Genomic DNA, 19,832 nt, shown 5'->3' on the forward strand with positions numbered 1-19,832 from the left:
AAAAGTTGCTAAATATTGTTGAAATTACAGAGAAATCACAATGGCGGGAAACATTACTGCGAATTGCAGTGGATTAAAATGTATTCCACGAAAAAAAAAAAAAACCGTTTACCAATTCAAATGTGGGAGATTAATATCCCCATATATAGTTGTAATTATCATAAAATAATTTATGAGTTGAAAAATAATTTCAATCTTTGACTTCAATAAAGAATAAAAATGCAAGTAGGCTTCGTGTGAAATACGGGAAAAACCGAGACACTTTTGCCAAAAAGTCGGGACGGCGAAAAAAACAGAAAATACCGGAACTGTCCTGGAAATTACGGGGCGTATGGTCACTTTAGTGACGCCATACTCCCTCCAGCAATATAAGCTTCATTCGAGGTAAAAATACCATGGAGCTGCTCCATGGTATTTTTATCTCGAATTCTAGAAACCTCCAGATGGCCTTTAGGCATAAAGCCCTGTATAATTGAGGAAGAAGTAGCGTCAATGCGTGGATATTATCCCAGCGCACAGTATAATTATTTGTGATCAGTGAGAATGCCGGGGAATAAGTCAAAGAAAAACGATGTGATTATCGGTGATCATGAAAAGGCATGATTTAATTATTGTGTTTTTTTTTTTTAAATCTTGGAAATTATTTAATGATTTTTGTGCAACGTGTATAATTGGTAGAGTAAATGTTGAAACGTGCCAGTGTATTATTTAAGCGGCTGCGGACGAATCCGGCATGTGTTGTTTTTGTTGGACAAAGATTAATGGTTCGTTTTGTATTTGAATTGGTGTGTGAAGTTGTGTCCTCTGTATAGTTTAAAAGAAAAATAGAAGTGTTCACATTGTAATCGCTGTAATTTTTATTTTGTTGAGTGGATTCGTCATCTACATGAACAGGTGCGCGGATATTACAAATACAAATACAACGCCACAACAGGCAAAATGCCCAATGAGGTGTCTGAGGAGGGCTTGATTATTTTTATGTTCAGGGTGCAATCAGGGTCGTCTCAAGAACATCATGGGCCCCCAGGCCAAGTGATGTTTTTGAGGCCCCCTACCTGGAAAATTCTCGAAAATTTAAACCACCTTTCATTTTTGAAACCACCTTTCCTCTTGAGACCCCCGGGCCGTGCCTGGGTGAGCCCATGCGTTAAGATGGCAGTGGGTGCAATGCATTTTTGATTGATGGTTAAATAATTCCTGATTATGTGATTACATCACATTCTTTGTTGTGTTGCATCATGCCATGGCGTTATTGCGTTACGTAGGGTACTACTCTTGAAAATCCATGTTTTATTTAGTGCTCATTCAAGTATTACATCAGCATCGATGGGGGAAAGGGGTTTTCTGATTTGCTGACTTTTGATGACGGGGGGGGGGGGGGGTTGGATGATGCTTCTGTCATCAACTACCTTTTATGAAGATATGAAATATTCTTAATGGCATCTTATTCGGTGTGCCAAAAACGGAAAAAAAACCCTTTTCGATAGTTATTGGGCACCTGAACTAACATTCTTCTTATTGATGAGTCCCCTACAGAGCCACTTTAATGATCTTTAAATGTTTCATGGATTTTTCCTTCAAGTGCTCTGGAAATGTTTCCGGGCTGCTTAAGTGCTCTGGAACTGTGCAACGCACCACTCAAGTGACCCGTAATTATGTCGGGGATCACTCAAGTAATGTGGGAATGTTCTGCGGGTAACGAGTGATATACAATCGCACTGGGCCGCTTAAGTGTACTAAAACTGTGCCACATGTCACTCAAGGGATCTCTAAACATGCTACGGATTGTTCAAGTGTTCTGGAACTGTGTCACAAGTTACTAAAGTGATCTTTGAATGTGCTACGGGCCTACTTCAGTGATCTGAAAATGTGCCACACCAGCCACTTAAATACTCTGCCATTGTGCCACGGGTCATTTAAGTGCAATTGTAAATGTGCTGTTTAGTTCATTTTTATGAAATTGAGGTTTGAGGGGCAACAGCTTTACCATATATGGCTTAAAGGGTGGGTTGCAATGAATTTCTTAGAGAAATTTTGAGTTCTTACCTTTCAAATAGCATTGCAATTAACATAAATCGACTATAATTACATATAAAGGTATTTTCTTTCGAAATTTTAATTTTTTCAAGAAATATTTTTTACAGTAAAATTTTTTTTTTCATCTGGGGGAGGCACACGAGACCACCCCCCAATGCCCTCCCTCCTGCGTATGTAAGGGGCAGTGCTGACAAAATTTTGCTGGGGAGAGGGTCAGAGTTTTACTTTTGCTGACAAGTGGGGCATCAAAAATGGCTAAAAATTTGCTTACATAACACTTGAACCGCCTCTTATTCTATTCATTATAAGGTACCATGCTCATATGGCTTTTGATCAGTCAGTTAAACTGTCATATACTTGTATACAGGACAAGATCAGTGGCGGATTAAAGTCGGTCGAGGTCCCCGGGCAAAAAAGAAAATATTGGACATCTTAAATTAGGAAAAAAATGTGGATTTTTGGTTTTTCAGGGCCCCCTTTAGAAGTCGGAGGGGGCCCTGGTGCACCCGCTGTTAAATCCGCCTCCGGACAAGATGATTTTAGAGATCAGAATAGAGAGAGCTATAGTATAATATCTGTTATTTCTTTGATGATTTCTTTTCTAGCCTGTTGGCTTTTATGAAACTGCTCATTTGTAAAAGAAGTCATGTGCAGAGATACCGGGGGAAGTGGGGGGGGGGGTAACATTGTTCTTCCCAGTGTCAAAGGTGGAGTCGACTGGGTTGAGAAGGGAGTAATGTGGCCGAACTGGCATGTGGTGGTGCCATTTCGACCCCAGCAAGTATTTATATGCATTTAACAAATCAACAAAAAGAGTTTTCATAAAAGTAATGGGTTTTCCCACATGACTTCGATGCTGGTCAATTTTTAGGATGATCACTAATCGGCGATGAAAGAACCAGCAAGTCTTATGTAGGAGTGTGTTGAGTTGCAGCTTGAGCAAGCCGCAACGAAGTGGAAACACTTTATTCGGGCTATGATCAAAATCATTGTGGATCAAGGGCAGTTTCAATAACTAACCAATAACCTAATCTGTATCAGTATTATCTCTTATTCTGTGTCTAGTTTCATCAAATCAGAAGTTTTTTTGATAGTCCAAAATCTGTGTGTACACAATATTTTTGATAAACTTTAAAATCAAGTTTATAATTGTTTTGAACTGTTTAATTTAGCAATATTTATTGATTTAGTTTGATTATTTAATTAGTATATCAATTGTTTTTTCTTTTTTTTTTAGGCTGCAAAAGCAACAACGGTCACCGTTGCAGAAGTAAAATTTTTAATTATTTATTCATGCAAAGTTGTTATTGCCCTACCGACTCATTTCTGTTATTTCATTTGAAATTATCTTTATTTCCATGTGATGTCCATATATTGTTTTCCTTAACTATGTGTTCATTTCATTTGAATGTTGTCATTGTGACCCCTCTTTACGGCTGGCGGGGGTGTTGGTTCTCGTTATCACGGAAGAAATCAATTTAAATGGAGTATATTAAGACTGAATTATAGGATCAAGGGAGTGATATCGATATAGAGGAAATTGCTATATAAGATAGTTATTTATAGTATATTACTTCTAGCATAGAGCAGGCCTGGACAAATCACAAGAAAATCTATTCGCGAGAAAAATTTTTTTAGGTGCCAAAAAATTTTGCCCTGAGAAAACTGTTCAAAGTAATGCTTCTTTTGACTTTTCAGAGCATAGTGACCCTCCATCCCTCTTTCATGTTGGCAGATATGCAGCTATATATTCCAAACATTTTGTACTGCTATCAGCCTGCGATTTAGTAACTACACAAATACAAGGCCACAACAGGCAAAATGCCCAATGAGGTGGCTGAGAAAAAGATACCCATAACAAATATGGACGCCATATATTTCTAAAATACAGCAGCCCAATTAAAAATGCAATTACAAAAACTATAAACAATATATATATATATACATGATAAAATATTATACAATGCCCATAAAATGTATTTATGGTTGCCGTATTTTAAGTATTCAAGGAAAATACCAATTTTTTAGTCATTATGACCTGGAGCCTGGGATTTGTCCATCCCTGACAGAGATGGAGAGGGACTCTTACGTACTATACGTATTTCTAAACTAAAGAACTATTATTGGTTATATATAATACGAGTGTCACTTCATTTATTTTGGTTATAAACCAATTTTAATTATGATTGTCGTCAATATTTCAGTTCTCTCTCACTTTATTACCACCAAGAGCTCATAGCATTAATTTTAAATGACTATCAGAAGCATTATATGCCCCATATCTCCGCCCATGTCGTGTTTCTAATTCATTTGATATATTTTTTAACTCATTACCCCCACATCCTGGAGCAGAGTGCATAGACTTTCAGACCTGACAAGGTCCGGGTCTGTTCCTTCCGGGGCATGTGGGCTCCCCAGGCCAAACTTTCACGGTCCCTTTTATGATAAATTTATAGTGTGAAAAAACAAAAATTAGCGAGAATCATTCCGGGCCCCATTGCTGGACCCCTGGCCATGCTGGAAAAAATATTATTCTTGAAAACAGGTGGCAATTTCTAAAAGGTTTGGTGATTTCCATTATGGCAGTTATATTGTGGTTCAGGGAAGTTTTAAAAACTGCTTAACCCTAGAATACTAACTCTACATCTCAGAAAAGTAGATGTATAGGCAGTTAATATGTGGTTTTTATTTAGTTTTTTTACAGTTAGTATTATAGGGTTAATGCATATGAAAGATTTGTTTTGCCCGATAGTGTGGAATTCACATAATTATGCTTCACGGTAAGGTTTTGCTGCTGTTTGTAAATTCAAATGTGCTGTGTTTGCTCTTCTGTGTAAACATTCCCTGATGTGATGTTTACTTTGTAGACGTTGCCTTTGCAGAGTCTATGCAACTTAATTAGCCGTAGTGTACGCGATATATTTATTTTCTGAAGATACGTAAGCATTCCCTTGTGCGCACCTGACAGGTTTTTGCTTTTGTACGAAGGTTTGAATATTTGTGTGAGAAAATATCTGGGAATGTTTAAAACAGGGTTGGATTTTTGACACGAAGCGTCAAAAACTGGTTTAAACCGTCAAAAACTTAGATGAATGCTTTAAAATAATGTTTTGAATGAAATATGTATAAAACACGATGAAAAACTTATTGCATATTTGCACATACTCTTTTGCATATTCCAATGTTTTATGTTTAAACGTTAACCTATTGCAATAATTAAAACAAAATATTAATAATAATTTGCAATTTTGATGTCATCAACATACAAAAAGATTGTGGAACATATAATATATAATCATATGGTTTCATTCAATATGGTTGATTACCTGTGCTCAATTTGCTAAGCGAAATAGAGTTTATTCAAAATATGTGTGGTAGGACATCAGGGTTAGGTTTTTGACTTCAGAAACCAACAAAAACAGTCAAAACAATCAAAAACTTATTGTAAATGTTGTCAAATAATTTTTCTTAACTTGGTAGATAAGTTAAATAACAAAACACTTACTTTTCTGTAGATGTGTTCTATACTTTGAATTATAATTACAGAGCATAAAATATTTCTTTCGATACTTTATTGTTTCTTGTCTGCTCAAAATTTTAATCCACCTAAAAATTTTTGTGCAGCATCTGTTAATACACTAATTAAACTCATTTATTCCCACTTAAAATTTTTTTAACAGGTTGTCTAAGTCTAGAGTTTAAAAATTTCCCATAGACAATAATGTCAGGTTTATAGTTGCCATGATGGCCTCTCACAAGGATTTGTTAAGCCCTTAATCGTTGATGGAATCAATTGAAAGGTTTTTTAGGTTTACTTATACTTTCACTCACGGGGCAAGACTTGACAAATACCAGGTCGCCACAGCATCTGAAAAATTTGTATTGGCACCTAAACTTTTCTATGTGTATTCACTAACTTAAAGTCGAGTAAACCACAAAATGTTTGGGACTTAGCCAACATAAAAGAGGTGTCACTATGTCCGGAAAAGTCAAAAGAAACATTATTTGTGACTTGTTTTTGTTTTTCTGTGGATAAACAATTTTTGGCTCCTAAAAAAATTATTCTCACACCTAGATTTTTTTTTGCAATTTGTCAAACTCTAACTCGGGTTTGATAAATCTTGGGTGTGAGGTAAAAAGGTTATTGAAAAATTGGTATTGGCACATCCAACTTTCTGATCGTGGTTGTTATATGAATTTACTATGGTTCTAGCAAGTTTGTGCTATTTGTCATCAAACATTTCAAGCCAATTAGTATGATTTACTGTCCGATAAATTGCTTAGATAATGTAATCTTGTGTTTCACTTTATTTTAACACCTCTGTTTTTTAAATCTGTAGCTGGACCCATGGCCAGCATACATTCAAGAAAGATTGGAGCTGTGGGACACATGGAAGGCTGAATATGTTGAGGAATTGGCTGCCAAAACCCCAGAAACTATAGAAGTCACTCTTCCAGATGGCAAGGTCGTATCTGGTGAATCGTGGCGTACTACCCCATATGAAGTTGCTCAGAAAATAAGGTATTTTGCCATTTAAGTTATCATCAACTCTCATGTTCGAGTAATGTGTCATTGCTTGAATAATTGCTAATTAGTAATAATTGCTCAGTAATTATGCCACTGCATATTGATAAAAAATGTGTTTTGGTAGTATAAAGAGCTGTTCGATGAAGAATGAGTCTGCTTTGCTTACCGGCAAGACCCATCTTTTGCTATTTCAGCTAATAGATTGAAGCATGATTAGCAGCTCAAAATATTCCGTTCTACTGCCCCATCCTGCAGAATTCCCTCTCCATTGCCCCTAAACTTTAAACAGCCCATAGGATCCTATATCACAACAGCTGCCAAGTTTCTGGATTTAGTCCAGCAATTCCGGATTTCACTACTTTCTTATGGCTTCTGTATTATGAATTCATATTGCTGGTTTTTGAGTATTGCCATCAACTTAAAAAGGATAAACTTGACAAAAGGAAAATAAATATTGTGTTTGCAGTTTTTTGCTACTACTATTTTTACTTTTTTAGAAAGCGACGCTCGTCCCCATTACATGAAAAACAGGCAGAGATAGACTTGAAAGTCTGGGAGGAGGGGCATAATGCTGGAAGGCATGATGATGTTAATTCACATATATACATATGCAGTGGTACCTGAGCTAACGAAGGTGATTCGTTCCACATTTATGTTTGTTAGCCAAAAACAAATCGAATTTTTGTTAGCCAATTTCTCATAGGTTTCTATGTAAAAGCTTCTGATTTGTTCAAAGTTTGGCCCAAAATTTAAAAATAACTTTTATAAATAAGGAATAAAGGATTTAAAAAGAGGATAAAAAACTTTAAATAATTTTTTTACTCGATTTACCCAACTTCTATTATCCAACTACTATAGCTTCTTCCAGAATTTTAAAGTCTATTCAGGGTAAGCTTGTCAGAAGCTGATTCTTTTTCAGAAGTTGCTTCTTTTTCAGGGGAAGTTTAAAATCTGTCCAAATCCAATTGAACTTCATAATTTTTTTTTAATGTTTTGGAAGAGAGTGATGCATTTGTGTCTAACCAAGGCACACAGTCTGTTTGTTTCAGCTTTGTCTGGATGCCACTATTTGGCTAAAGACTGAAAACACCAAGAGTGTAACATTTTTTGTACCTCCTGTTGGCACATTTTTTCCTTTGTTGCTGCTTTCTTCCTCTGAACATTCATCTTTGATGTTCCTTTCTTTTTTAAACTCTTCCAGTCCTTCTGCCGGTAAGTCTTTTGAGTGTTCTTTAGGTAATTCTATTTTTTGCATCCTCTTCATTCACCTCTAAATGTAAAACTTTGTCCAAAGGAGACTATTTATCTACAATGTCAACATTTTCAACAACAAGTTCCAGGAAAGATATTAAAAATCAGAGTGATATCATTGGATTTGTCTTAATGAGATCTATCTGCAGACATCACAAACTCTAATATATTCTGAATAGTTTCTGAGATATGAGCATTTAAATCCCTCTCCCTTATTATCCGTCCTTTTAAGGCATTTTGTTATGCAATTTCTTGAGGATGCACCCAGTAGTGTCGGATGAGACATATTCATGTCAAAACACAGGTACTTTTTAAAAAGATTTTCGGTTGACAACAATGAGATGTGAGTGACATTAATTTCAAAGAACTCAACCAAAAATTTTTGTTAGCGCTCCTCCACAGAATCAAATGTGGAAAATCTGCCAAAAGTCTTCGTTAGCAGAGGCAGTAAAGACCTGAAAAAATGTTTGTTAGTAGAAAAATTTGTAAGCCAAGGTACCACTGTACATTAGATCAGTTAGCTCCATTTTCTATGCTGGGGGTGGGCAGTGCCACTCTTGCCCCCATATCTCTGCCCATTATGAAAAAGCTATCGGGATATCATATTTTCTAGACTCCAGGCACTGTAGCCTGTATGAAAGGTGGTCAAAGTCCTCTAAATCTATGAACGTTAACAAACATAGCAACCCATTCATGTTGAAAACATTTTTTTTCTTATATATGTTTTATCGTAAAACTGCTGGTAATCACCATTTTTCTCTATGCATTACTATACTAGACTATCTCCATACTAACCATACTTCATAGCAGAAATTACAAAAATCAGGATTTATAAAACAGAAAATACAGGACATAGGAGTTGCTGACAAAATTCTTAATTTATTGTTGGAAATTGCTGAGGGGCAGGAAATTGAGGGCTTCTACAAAAATCTGCCAATTATAATGATTTTATGAAAAAAAAAACACATTCAATATAACAAACAATCTGCAGTGGTGTCAAAGTAAAGGGTGCTCAAACACCTACAAAAATGTGTAAAATGGATTTGAGCACCCCCAGAATTGATTCAAAACTTAAGATTTCTCACATAAAACTTGGTGACAAACAACTACAGGTTTGAAACATTTCCGACACCTCTAATGCTCAGCAAATGTCAGAAATTCATGAAAGCATCAGTGAAAAACTGGACATTTGTTTAGAATAACAGTCGGACACCAAATGATAATAAAAAGTATAGCTATGCTATATTTTATATGAAATATAGGTAATATATGGTCACCTTATGTATTACTTATTTTGATTCTTATTATGCCTGTAAAAAATTTTGAATGTTCACAGGTATGGTTGCCAGATTGTTGAGTAAATTGTCTGATTTTTGTAAGAAAGTGCAGGATTTTTACTTTCTTAAGGTTGGCAGGTGGGCATATCCATAACTTTTACCACACCACCCTGGATGATTCCACTGCCAACTTTGGGAAACACTAGTCTATATCAATACAAAATTTTTGGACTTCATATAAGCGTCATGTTTCCTGACATCTATGATATGAATCCTGCTGCGTTTGGACTCGTACTTACTCCATATACGCTGATAAATTGTTCGATGAACAAACACAGTTTATTATAGTGACATTTTTCATTGCATGTATTTTCTTCAGTAAGCATTACCAAATTTTGGTCTGAAATATTGAATAATATATTAATTTTTCTATCAGCCAAGGGCTTGCTGATAATACAGTTATAGCAAAAGTGAATGGAGAATTATGGGATTTGGATAGGCCCTTGGAAAAGGACTGTTCTCTGGAATTGAAGAAATTTGACAGCGAAGAAGGTAATTATTTATCATCCCAAAACTTATAAACACAATTTACAGGCTATGTATGTTAATCTTGCAGTTTTCTGATGTGTGTTAAAAATTTTCTAATTCCAGGCCAACAAGTGTTCTGGCATTCAACTGCGCACATGCTTGGAGAAGCTATGGAACGTGTGTACGGTGGATGCTTATGTTATGGACCGCCGATTGAGAATGGGTTTTACTACGACATGCACCTGAGTGACAAAGTCATCTCAAAGACAGATTTCCCATCTTTAGAAAACATCATGAAGTCGATCAGCAAAGAAAAGCAGCCCTTTGAAAGACTGGAAGTGTCCAAAGAAAGGTTATTGGAAATGTTCAAGGTAAATAAAAATTATTTCTGTGTTAAACGTAAAGGTTTTTATTTTTCTACTATAAGCAGAGGTACATTACTTTACTCGTGCTAATACAAAAATGATACTGTATCTACTTGAATCTAAGTTCTCTCTCTTGCAACTGGTACTGAAATTTTGCTAAATATTTAGCACGTGCTAATGTATTTAATTTCTGTTTTAGTATAACATGTTCAAAGTTCGTATTTTGAATGAAAAAGTGAAGACACCAAAAACCACAATATACAGGTAAATTGAAATTTTACGTGCATCCAGTATTTCATTTATGTCTCTGGTCTGAGTACTTCACATTTTGGACAGTTTGACAGCTGCCCAGATGTTGGATATTGTCTGTAATGTGTCCTTGAAGAAAGCTGTGATGTTGAAAAAACATTAGTAGCGGTAGCTAAGAGACAAAATCACATTATCTTATTCTGCCAAATTTAGATAATGTATCTATTGTTATTGTTATCATCTACAGCTGCCAAAAATTAGTTCTTTGATCCCTCTGTTAGGCACAATACAAAAAGTATTATTAAAACTTATTTGTAATGAATCTATATCAGATTGATTGTGTCCACTGGAGGGCTAAAGAAGGATATGGTGTTAAAAGGATGAATGAATGAATCGATTGAATGTGTTATCCGTGAAACTTTGAGGGCATAAATCATATTTAGAAACAAAATTACTGTAAACCAGGCATCTTCAACTTTCTGATCAATCAACCATCCTGATTAAACACCTTGTACAAATTGCACTAAATGCAATGATTAATATTTATAATATTAATATATGATTAACACATGATTAAATTCATCATGCTTTCATGTTGACCTTACCGTAAGGGTGCTCTTTTCTTCAATGTATACAGGCAGTGCTCACGAATAGAAAATTGTGGAAGACCTTCCTGCTGTGAACTATTGCTACTTAACTGTACATGCACCTAGTAGACATTCCCCTGCGGGAATTTCTGATTGATAAGTGCATGCCAAAATGTGTTGTATGCTTATATGTCTGATATCTCAGACATATCTGACTTCTATCTTGTAAAATTTTTTCCGTTATCTAAATTTTTTTGCAATGAATCAAGCCATGGTTTAAGTAAAAGTCTGATATATACAGTCAAACTTGTTTAAATCAAAGTCCAAAGTTACGTAGGAAAAAAGTTTGAATTATCCAATTAATCTATCCTAAAATGGCTACAAATTGCAACATAATCATCAACATTCACATAGAATAATAATTATCAATTATTAAAACTTTATTGCCAGTTATAAAATTGTTTCCCAAATTTAAAAATTTTTTATAATTAAAATAATTGATCTTAGCTTCTGCATTATTCCACTGTTCTGGAATTAGCAATTCTGTAGTGATGTGCAAAATTTCTTGATCATGCTCAAACCCTGATTTGTGGGAACGGTTCATGATCACTTATTACAAAACTGTTTCCTAAATTTTTTTTATCATTCTTATGCTAACAAGGAAATATACTTCAATTAATGCAGCGGTTCTCCGTGTACACCTCCCAGGGGCTCCGCGGTGACTCAAGGAAAATAAAATTAATCAGATTTGATAGAGATGAGTAAATAAGATATGCCTACAAGGCTCTGCCATAAAAAATCATGTACAAAAAAGGGCTCCTTGAGTCAAACAGGGCTCCGCCATAGAAATTATATACTGAAAAGGGCTCTGAGAGTCAAAAAGGTTGAGAACCGCTGAATTGATGTATTACAATTTGTACTTTGACTGTGAAAAGATTTAGAATTCAGATTTTGAATGGTACACTGGCGTGGTAGCCCAGGTGGTTAAGATACTCGCCCAAAGTACCAAAGGATGTGTCGCGAGTTTGATACCCAGTTCATCTTTGTCAGCATACTTTCCTGACACGAGTACACCAGAAACACTGAACATGACCACAGAAAAAATTGCTACCATAGGGAGTACTACATCAGAGGGTTAACGCACCAACATCTCGACGAGTATAAAAAAGGCTGCCGTTTGGAATCTGCAATAAATTGCAGGTCTCGGTCTAATTAGCCCTCGTGTGTAGAAAATAACCATGGTGCAACAAAATGATAAAATTGAATGGTACACCTTGATCCATAGGTTGAACAACATAATCGGTATTAAGTGCTACACAGTCTTGATGCACTTCGGCTGAACAATGTTAAAATGGACATTAAATTATTATAGAAATAGTAGAGAAAAAAAACCGAATTCTCTCAAACTTTTATCCGACTTTTAAGATTTGTTTTGTTAAATTGTTCAGAATGTTCGAAAAAAAAAGAAGTGAATTATGAAACAAGAAATTTATCTTAAAATTAGATAGAAAAACTCCAAGGGAGATTTCATAAAAGTTCGGATTATTCAAAATTTCAATTACTCAAGTTCTACTGTAATTGGTAAAACTTATGAGAATCTTTATATTAATATTGCGTTTTTGTATGATAAATCTTCATAAACCTAATATTCATGTATCTGCTTTTTGAAAATCATTTAGGTGTGGGCCTCTTATTGATTTATGTCGTGGACCTCATGTTCGACACACTGGGAAAGTGAAAGCTTTGCAAGTGGTTAAAGTAAGTATGCCATCAACTTGTATTAAATGCATTGGTTGCTGTTGTATTTTTTACTGTTTTGTCAGTCTTTTGGGTTTTCTGGGCTGCAATGAGAGGAAAAATTGTTCCGAGTCATTCTCAAAATGGTATTATCAAGGTCAGTGTGAGAAATTTGAATTAGTTTTCTTTTTTTTAAATACAGTGCACATTACAATGTGTGATACCATTGAGACTTTGGTGTAGTGACCGATCATAGACTATGCTTTATGGCATCATGATGTCCGTTTTTTGTGTTGCTGCATTTTAAACCTGGCAACAGATCGTGAGACATTTGAATGTCTTTCGTGTGTGATGATGTGTAGTCGTAGGTAATGGATGTCATGTTTAACTTGTCCGTGTTTGTAAATAAATGTTTGTATTTTTAAAAATGTAATTTGCATCTTCTCATTGTCATTGCCTTTACTGTGTTTTTCATAGCAGTAATCATTTGAAAACTACATCTAAACAACCAGATTCAAATAAGATGACTGTATGTCATGTTTATCCGGGTTCGAACCCCACAGGGGTGGTCGGCTGAAGTAGGTTTTCTCTGGTTCCCAACTTCAAGGCGCGAATGCGAGCCGATCTCCCCGTTAAAAAGTCTCGCCACAGAGAGCAACAGCCTACAACGTTACAAATATTCAATCATTACACTTCACTCACAATTTGAAGTATAGATGGCAGCACTGAAATATCATACACAACACTAGCTACACACTCAGACTGTTAGGTGCACTCACTTTGTTCCAGACTCTGCCACAAAGCTGGGCTGGAAGAGATCTCGGCAACGGGATAAGCCCGGTGGCAGAGACCCTGGCATTCATTCATTCATTGTATGTCATGTTTGGTGAGAGAAAACAGTGCAGCTCTGCTTGCCAATGTGAGTTCTATATCATCTGCCCCCTACATTACCAAACTGCTTCTGTACTTGATGCTGTGATTTTGATAAGCCATGTGCAGTAAATCAGTTGCTTCCTGAAATCATAAAATTTTTCGGAAAAGCAAGCTCTTCTATGGCACAAATCAGTGCAACAATTTGATTTCCAAATGATATGCAAGACTTACAAAATTGTATGCCAGCTGCTTTCCATGATTACAGTGCTGAGGATTACATAGATATAGATGACAATGCACAAACTGAACTGACACAACAGACATAGCTTTATATTATTTAAATATTATTTATTATTTTAGAAAAATTGCAATATACAGGGTGGATAACTATCGGTACACACTACATTTTACTGGCAAACCACTGATCCTAGAGGCATACTTCTGATTAGCAAAAAGTATCCAAATAATGTAAAGAACTCAGATGCATTGTTCATGTTGCAAGGTGTTTGCACAGTTATTAAAATAAAAATTAACCTTTTATACTGTCCTCGCATGCCCAAAAATCAAATTAGAAATTTGTTGTTCGTTCTCTGGTGATGCCAAAAAAAAAAAAAAAAAAAAATTACTGAAATATTTGAATTCAAAAACTGGAGAAAAGTTGGGGGGGGGGGACATAAACTAATGGAAAACACCCCCATTTGTTGTTTTTTCCTGATTTTGGATATCTCTGCAAATATAGCACTTAGAAATGTGAAATTTCCTTTGTTGGCCTCGAGAGAGATGGCAACTCTCTAATTGGGTTTTTGAAAACTGTCCATATAAAAAGTTAATTTTTTATTTTAATGACTGTATACCCCCCTTCCCGTTGCAACAGTAGTGATAACATTGATTTTATTTTATTGGGGGGGGGGGAAGAATACTTTTTTGGCGATGGTGGGACATATAAAACATTGTTAAGTAGATAGATAGAGAGTGTGTATGCCAGTCAGTCATTGAGACACATGCATTTTTAAATTCGACATGATGTTCGTGTCTTTACATGTTAATTTTTTTTTTTCTTTCAGAACTCATCAACTTACTGGGAAGGAAAGGCAGATGCAGAATCTTTGCAGAGGGTGTATGGAATATCATTTCCTGATTCAAAGCAACTTAAAGAATGGCAGAAGTTTCAAGAAGAAGCAGCTAAAAGGGATCATAGGAAAATTGGAAAGGTTATTTATATATACTTATGTCTCTTGTAAGTGGTACTTATTTTTACCCCTTCACAGCGGTACATCTAGAAATTCTCAGTGGCCTTCTCATAGAGATAAATGAAATCTGTCAGTGAAGAAAATATACCGGGCTAGTTTATATTGGGTAAATTTTGTACCAATATTATGGGCATAGAAACACTATTGCTGCATGCATTAATAGTTTGGAATTTTTTTTTGCACAATATCATATAGCATAAAATTCTAGATCAGACCTTAGGGTACCATCTTGTTTTGAACGCTTAGGCTAGTATTACACTATAAAAGTTCTATAAAACTTGACAAATGCAAACGATAAGCTTATTTGCTTCATTCGCTAGAATCTGCATTTGCTCCAATGTAACCAATAAGCTTATTTGTTGCATTTTTCAAGTTTTATAAAAGAACTTTATCAAACTTTTATAGTGTAATCCCAGCCTTAGACACTACTTGAAATAAAAGTATTTCAGGGATATTTTTCAAGCCATCTGAAAAATTGGACCCTTCACGAAATACATATTAATGAAACCATAAATTTGGAATTTAATTTCTTCTATGAAAAATTAATTACACTATTTTGCTTCCCACAAAATTACTTATTTTTCACAAAAATGGGAAATTTTCACACAAACAGGACCCTACAAGAAAAGTCTAAACAGACCCCTGTATTTGTACATTTTAAATCCAATTTAATTCTGCGTGTGTGTACTTATGAAATCAAAGCATATAATCAAAGCATTTTGAACAGTAATTTAAATTACTTGTATTTAATATTTAGCAAGTAATTGAGTTATTAATTTTCAAGTCTGTATAATTAAAAAAAAAAAATCTTTTGTAACAATTTAAAATCCATTTTGCAGCGTAGATTGGATTGTAATGTTACACTTGCAATTGCTTTCCTGATTTGTTGACTATACTGGTTTCATTTTTTTTTTTTTCACCAGGAACAAGAACTATTTTTCTTCCATGAGCTTAGTCCTGGGAGCTGCTTCTTCCTGCCTCGGGGAGCTCATATATATAACACGCTAATAAAATTCATTCAGGTGATTATGCATTTTGAATCAAATTTGGACAGTGTAATGTTAACTGAGGGGATGATATCTTAAAATCAGTTTCATAAATGAACAAAAACATTAAATTTGGGATGCCGGGTAAAATATTTAATGGGTTAGTAGAAATATTTTACCATGAATTTACAAAATTAATAGTAGGATATGCATTTGAAGTAGCAGAAATATTTCTACAATTTTGATGATGAATTATCTGGCATTTTAGTATAAAAATTTGAATGCAAAAGAAATTGAAAAGCAGTATGTCTGTAGCAATAACTGAGCAAGTTGATATATACATTAAAACCTGTCTTTAATGGAACCTGTATTGAGCGGAAACTGGTCTTTGACAAAAAAAAAATCTTGGTCCTCTGATGGCAATACCAAAGTAGACATTAAAAAAACGATTGAAGAGAACCTGTCTAACTCGAAAACAGAAAGAAAAATATCATGCTCTTAACAGAAAATTTCACACAAACACTAAGAGTGTTTCCCAAATCAAGGGGATCACACACAAAATGTTGAAGTGCTCAACCAAAATTTTTTAGCAATCTGTTTGCAAGTTCTGTATCATCCACCCTTACATTAATGAAACCGTACTTGATACTGTGATTCTAATAAGCCATATGTAGTAAGGCAGTTTGTTTTCTGTGTGTATGTGTGGAATTGTTATAAAATTTTTCGGGACAGCAGGCTTTTCTATAGGAGAAATCGTGCAAAGGTTGAATTTCCAAATGATATACAAGATTTACAAAGTTGCATGCAAGCTGCTTTCTGTGATTGCAACGTTGAGGATTACGTAAACATAGGAGGCAATGTACGAACTTAATCTTACACTCACATTAAAAATTTTATTGAAAGTAAAAAATTTGAGTATGAAGATGAGATAAATGTCATTCCAGAAGATAAACAGTGTAGGGTGAAGTTTTATACAGATGCTGCTACTACTGAACCACACATGCACCTCGTCCATATTCCTCTGCAGAACTTCTAACGAATTGGTGCATGTTGGAATGTGCGTGTCCGTGTTGTGAACCTAATGTGAAGCTTGTTTCTGTGTAATGCTTGTTATAGTGCTGCCATCTTCCTCCTATTTTTTGAAATAATATTTAAGTGTAGTTATTGAAGATTTTACTGTTGTAGGCCTGTTGCTCTCTGTGGCGAAACTTTTTAATGGGCTTGCATTCACACCTTGAAGTAGGGAACCATAGAAAACCAATTTCAGCTGACCACCACTGTGGCGATGGTGGGGTTTAAACCCAGATCCTTGTGATGAGAGTCTGTCACTATGACCACTCGCCCACCACAGCAGCTTATACAAATGCTGTCAAAATCTTGAAAGGAACTGCAGTAGAAAAGAAATTAGTGTGCCAGCCAAATTTTCCAGAAGTCATTTTTTTTTTTTTTCAAGAGTAACGGCAAAAATTTTTTTTAGGCTTTTTCGGTACTTGGTGGACTTATATTGGTAAAAACAGTTACACAAATTTAGAAAATTTTGTGCCATCCTCAGTCTCTCATTTAGTTGCACACTGAAATGCCATTTGGTGCGTGTGGTATGCCAGTCCTTGGTACCGAACATTGCCAAGTTCTATCTAACAATGATGTAGCAATGAAATACAATAAACCTTGATTATGTGATGTAATTGGAGGGAGCATAACTTGGTGAATCTCGATAATCAAATACACACCAATTTAATAATGACTACCAAATACATTTACCAATTGTAATTGGATGTGCATTCATTAAATAGATTGCCAATTTCGTCATCCTTTGCTTTGCAGCTCAATCCACAACAATGCTACTGACATATGTTTGTCTTTATTAACATAATTTTCATGGACTAAGAGCACATTGAGAGAATTTTAAATTTGCGTGATTTCCTCATCACTGAGGAAAAACTTATCACTTGAAAAACAAACAATATCAGTTGACAGAGTGTACTTTATACAAATCCATTGTAATATAATGATTTACCCCCTTCCCCTATAATTTTTAATTGCTCATCTGTTCATTTCTATAATTTTAATAAGTGTATTTGAATGTGTGTGTAATATATGGAATGACTCGAACATAGTAGGCCTAATGAGTTTGTTAATGAAAAATTGCTTTCTCGAAACCTTGCTCATAACTGATTTTTCTCCTTCTTGCAGTCTGAGTATAGGAAGAGAGGATTCCACGAGGTTGTCAGTCCTAATGTGTATAACAGCAAATTGTGGGAAGTTTCCGGTCACTGGCAGCATTATGCGGTGAGTATTCCAATTGCCAGTTTCTTAACGCCCAATTCATTAACTCTTGCATAATATTGTGCTTTCCCTGGAAATACGACCCAACCAAAAAATTAGCAGTTGTGTTAAAATCAGTGTGTTGATATTAGTTCTATGCTGAAAATAAGCCCCAGTTCATGTAATAATCTATCAGATTGCATTCAATATGTTTGCTGCTATTCATGACAGATGTATTAAATTATCTATTAAAAATATATATATAATTAAATAATATTGACACATGTGTATTAAATAATTGATAATACATGTGTATTAAATAATTGATAATACATGTAAAATAATAGTACAGTAGATGCCACTTATTAGAATCATGGATAATGTTACCATTCAGTTATTTTTTATCACCCTTGCTAAGTATGGAACAGACCAATATCATAAGATGGGGGAATTTATTTATATCTTTCATACCCCTGGTAGAACAAAGTAGTATGTCTAACTTTATAGCGGTGTTTATGAGGTGAATATAATACTGCTACGATCTGTAGGCGATAGATGGCACGATTTGATCGATTGCTCTCAGAAATATCGAAATAGTTTGATATCGGTTTCGGTTAAATGGAAAAAGTTCCGATTGGCAGAGGGCTAGAAGAAAATTCCAGAAAGCCCCGCCCTTCAGGAGAATGGTTCAACCCCCTCCAGACAGACCGTATGGTGGCGCCGCCGACTAGGAAACTGTAAGATAGACTTTTGTGGAATGTTCTTTTTCTCGAAGTTTCTCCGTTGTTATAAATAGTGCGGCACTCACAAGATGGCAGGACACAAGAGGCTAGACAGGCTCAAGCAGACTCGAATGGAGAGAGATCCGATGAACAGTGATTTGTGATTGAACGTTGTTAGCTCTCTGATTAGCTTGTAAATACGTGTAAATTGCTGTTCTGTAAATAAATCTGTGTTTGTCCGTTGAACCGCTTCTTGTTTTGCAATCTCGAAGTCTTGTGGAAAATTATCCGCAACAATACTTTCCTTGTTAAATGTATAAATTTCAACTTAAAACAACATTTTAATTTTAAGGAATAATTATCTTTCATTTGAATTTTTAAACATTCAAATTGTTCAAATCTTTCATTTCAATTTTAAAATATTCCCTTTTCCTTAAAAATTGATATCTTCTAATTATCATTTTATATATAGTCAATTTATTTATTATTTATCATATTTACTCAGGTATAGGAGAGAGGAGGGGTTTTAGTAAATTTTCACTGCTTTAAAAACCTAGGTCGTCCTATATGCGTGAGCGAATATGTAAACAAAAAATGTTTTTGAAGGTAAAAAAAAGTTTAAAATGGAAATTAATTTAGAAAATAATTTTGAAACTAATGACAGTTTTGACTGATTGAAAATGGTAATTCAGGATTCATTGAAAATTTGATGTTGACGAAAAAATTAAGTGTCAAAATCTAAGAGTAAAATAATTCAAAATTAATTAATATGAACTATGTGGGAAGTAAGAAGGCTGTTATTAACAAAAATTTCCATACTCAATTCACCATGTCCTAATCTGGCCATAATAGCTGGTATGATCGATATACCTGTAGAGCTGCTGTTTCAATGGCTTTCCTATGGTAAAGGTAAAAAAAAAAAAAAAATTATTCAGTTCTTGGTTAGTTTCTTTCAACTGACCACATTCACAATTCCTCAGCCGGAAGACTTTCCCTTGGGAATATATTGAACGTTCCCCCATGCATTATAAAAAGTACCTTAATTCTCATAACACATATTAGACAGTTTCGTTCTAACTCCTCACAATTTCTGAATGACAAAAAAAAAGGATTGTAGTTTAAAGGGGGGGGGGGAATCTGGTTTTAGAATAATTGAGAAGAAGAAAAAGACTTTTTT

At 34.9% G+C, this 19,832-nt stretch overlaps 1 protein-coding gene across 2 annotated transcripts in view; it reads left to right on the forward strand.

The window, feature by feature from the left end:
* The first annotated feature begins 461 nt into the window (after nucleotides 1-461).
* The window catches only part of ThrRS (threonine--tRNA ligase), a 36,252-nt gene continuing 16,881 nt past the window's right edge, over nucleotides 462-19,832 (forward strand). The window contains exons 1-10 of one of the 2 annotated variants that reach the window (XM_089240060.1): nucleotides 462-597; nucleotides 3,275-3,307; nucleotides 6,378-6,559; nucleotides 9,530-9,645; nucleotides 9,745-9,992; nucleotides 10,186-10,250; nucleotides 12,502-12,580; nucleotides 14,497-14,643; nucleotides 15,606-15,704; nucleotides 17,862-17,957. In XM_089240060.1, coding sequence (XP_089096186.1) covers nucleotides 544-597; nucleotides 3,275-3,307; nucleotides 6,378-6,559; nucleotides 9,530-9,645; nucleotides 9,745-9,992; nucleotides 10,186-10,250; nucleotides 12,502-12,580; nucleotides 14,497-14,643; nucleotides 15,606-15,704; nucleotides 17,862-17,957 — 1,119 coding nt within the window. In that variant the 5' untranslated portion in view covers nucleotides 462-543. Of the gene's footprint in view, nucleotides 765-3,274; nucleotides 3,308-6,377; nucleotides 6,560-9,529; nucleotides 9,646-9,744; nucleotides 9,993-10,185; nucleotides 10,251-12,501; nucleotides 12,581-14,496; nucleotides 14,644-15,605; nucleotides 15,705-17,861; nucleotides 17,958-19,832 lie in introns of both variants that reach the window. The other variant, XM_089240059.1, reaches the window with a different exon arrangement.

Source organism: Pholcus phalangioides, unplaced genomic scaffold, assembly GCF_987345545.1.
Source record: "Pholcus phalangioides strain wild (caught in Gottingen) unplaced genomic scaffold, Ppha-v1.0 ptg000012l_1, whole genome shotgun sequence".
Lineage (NCBI taxonomy): Eukaryota > Metazoa > Arthropoda > Arachnida > Araneae > Pholcidae > Pholcus > Pholcus phalangioides.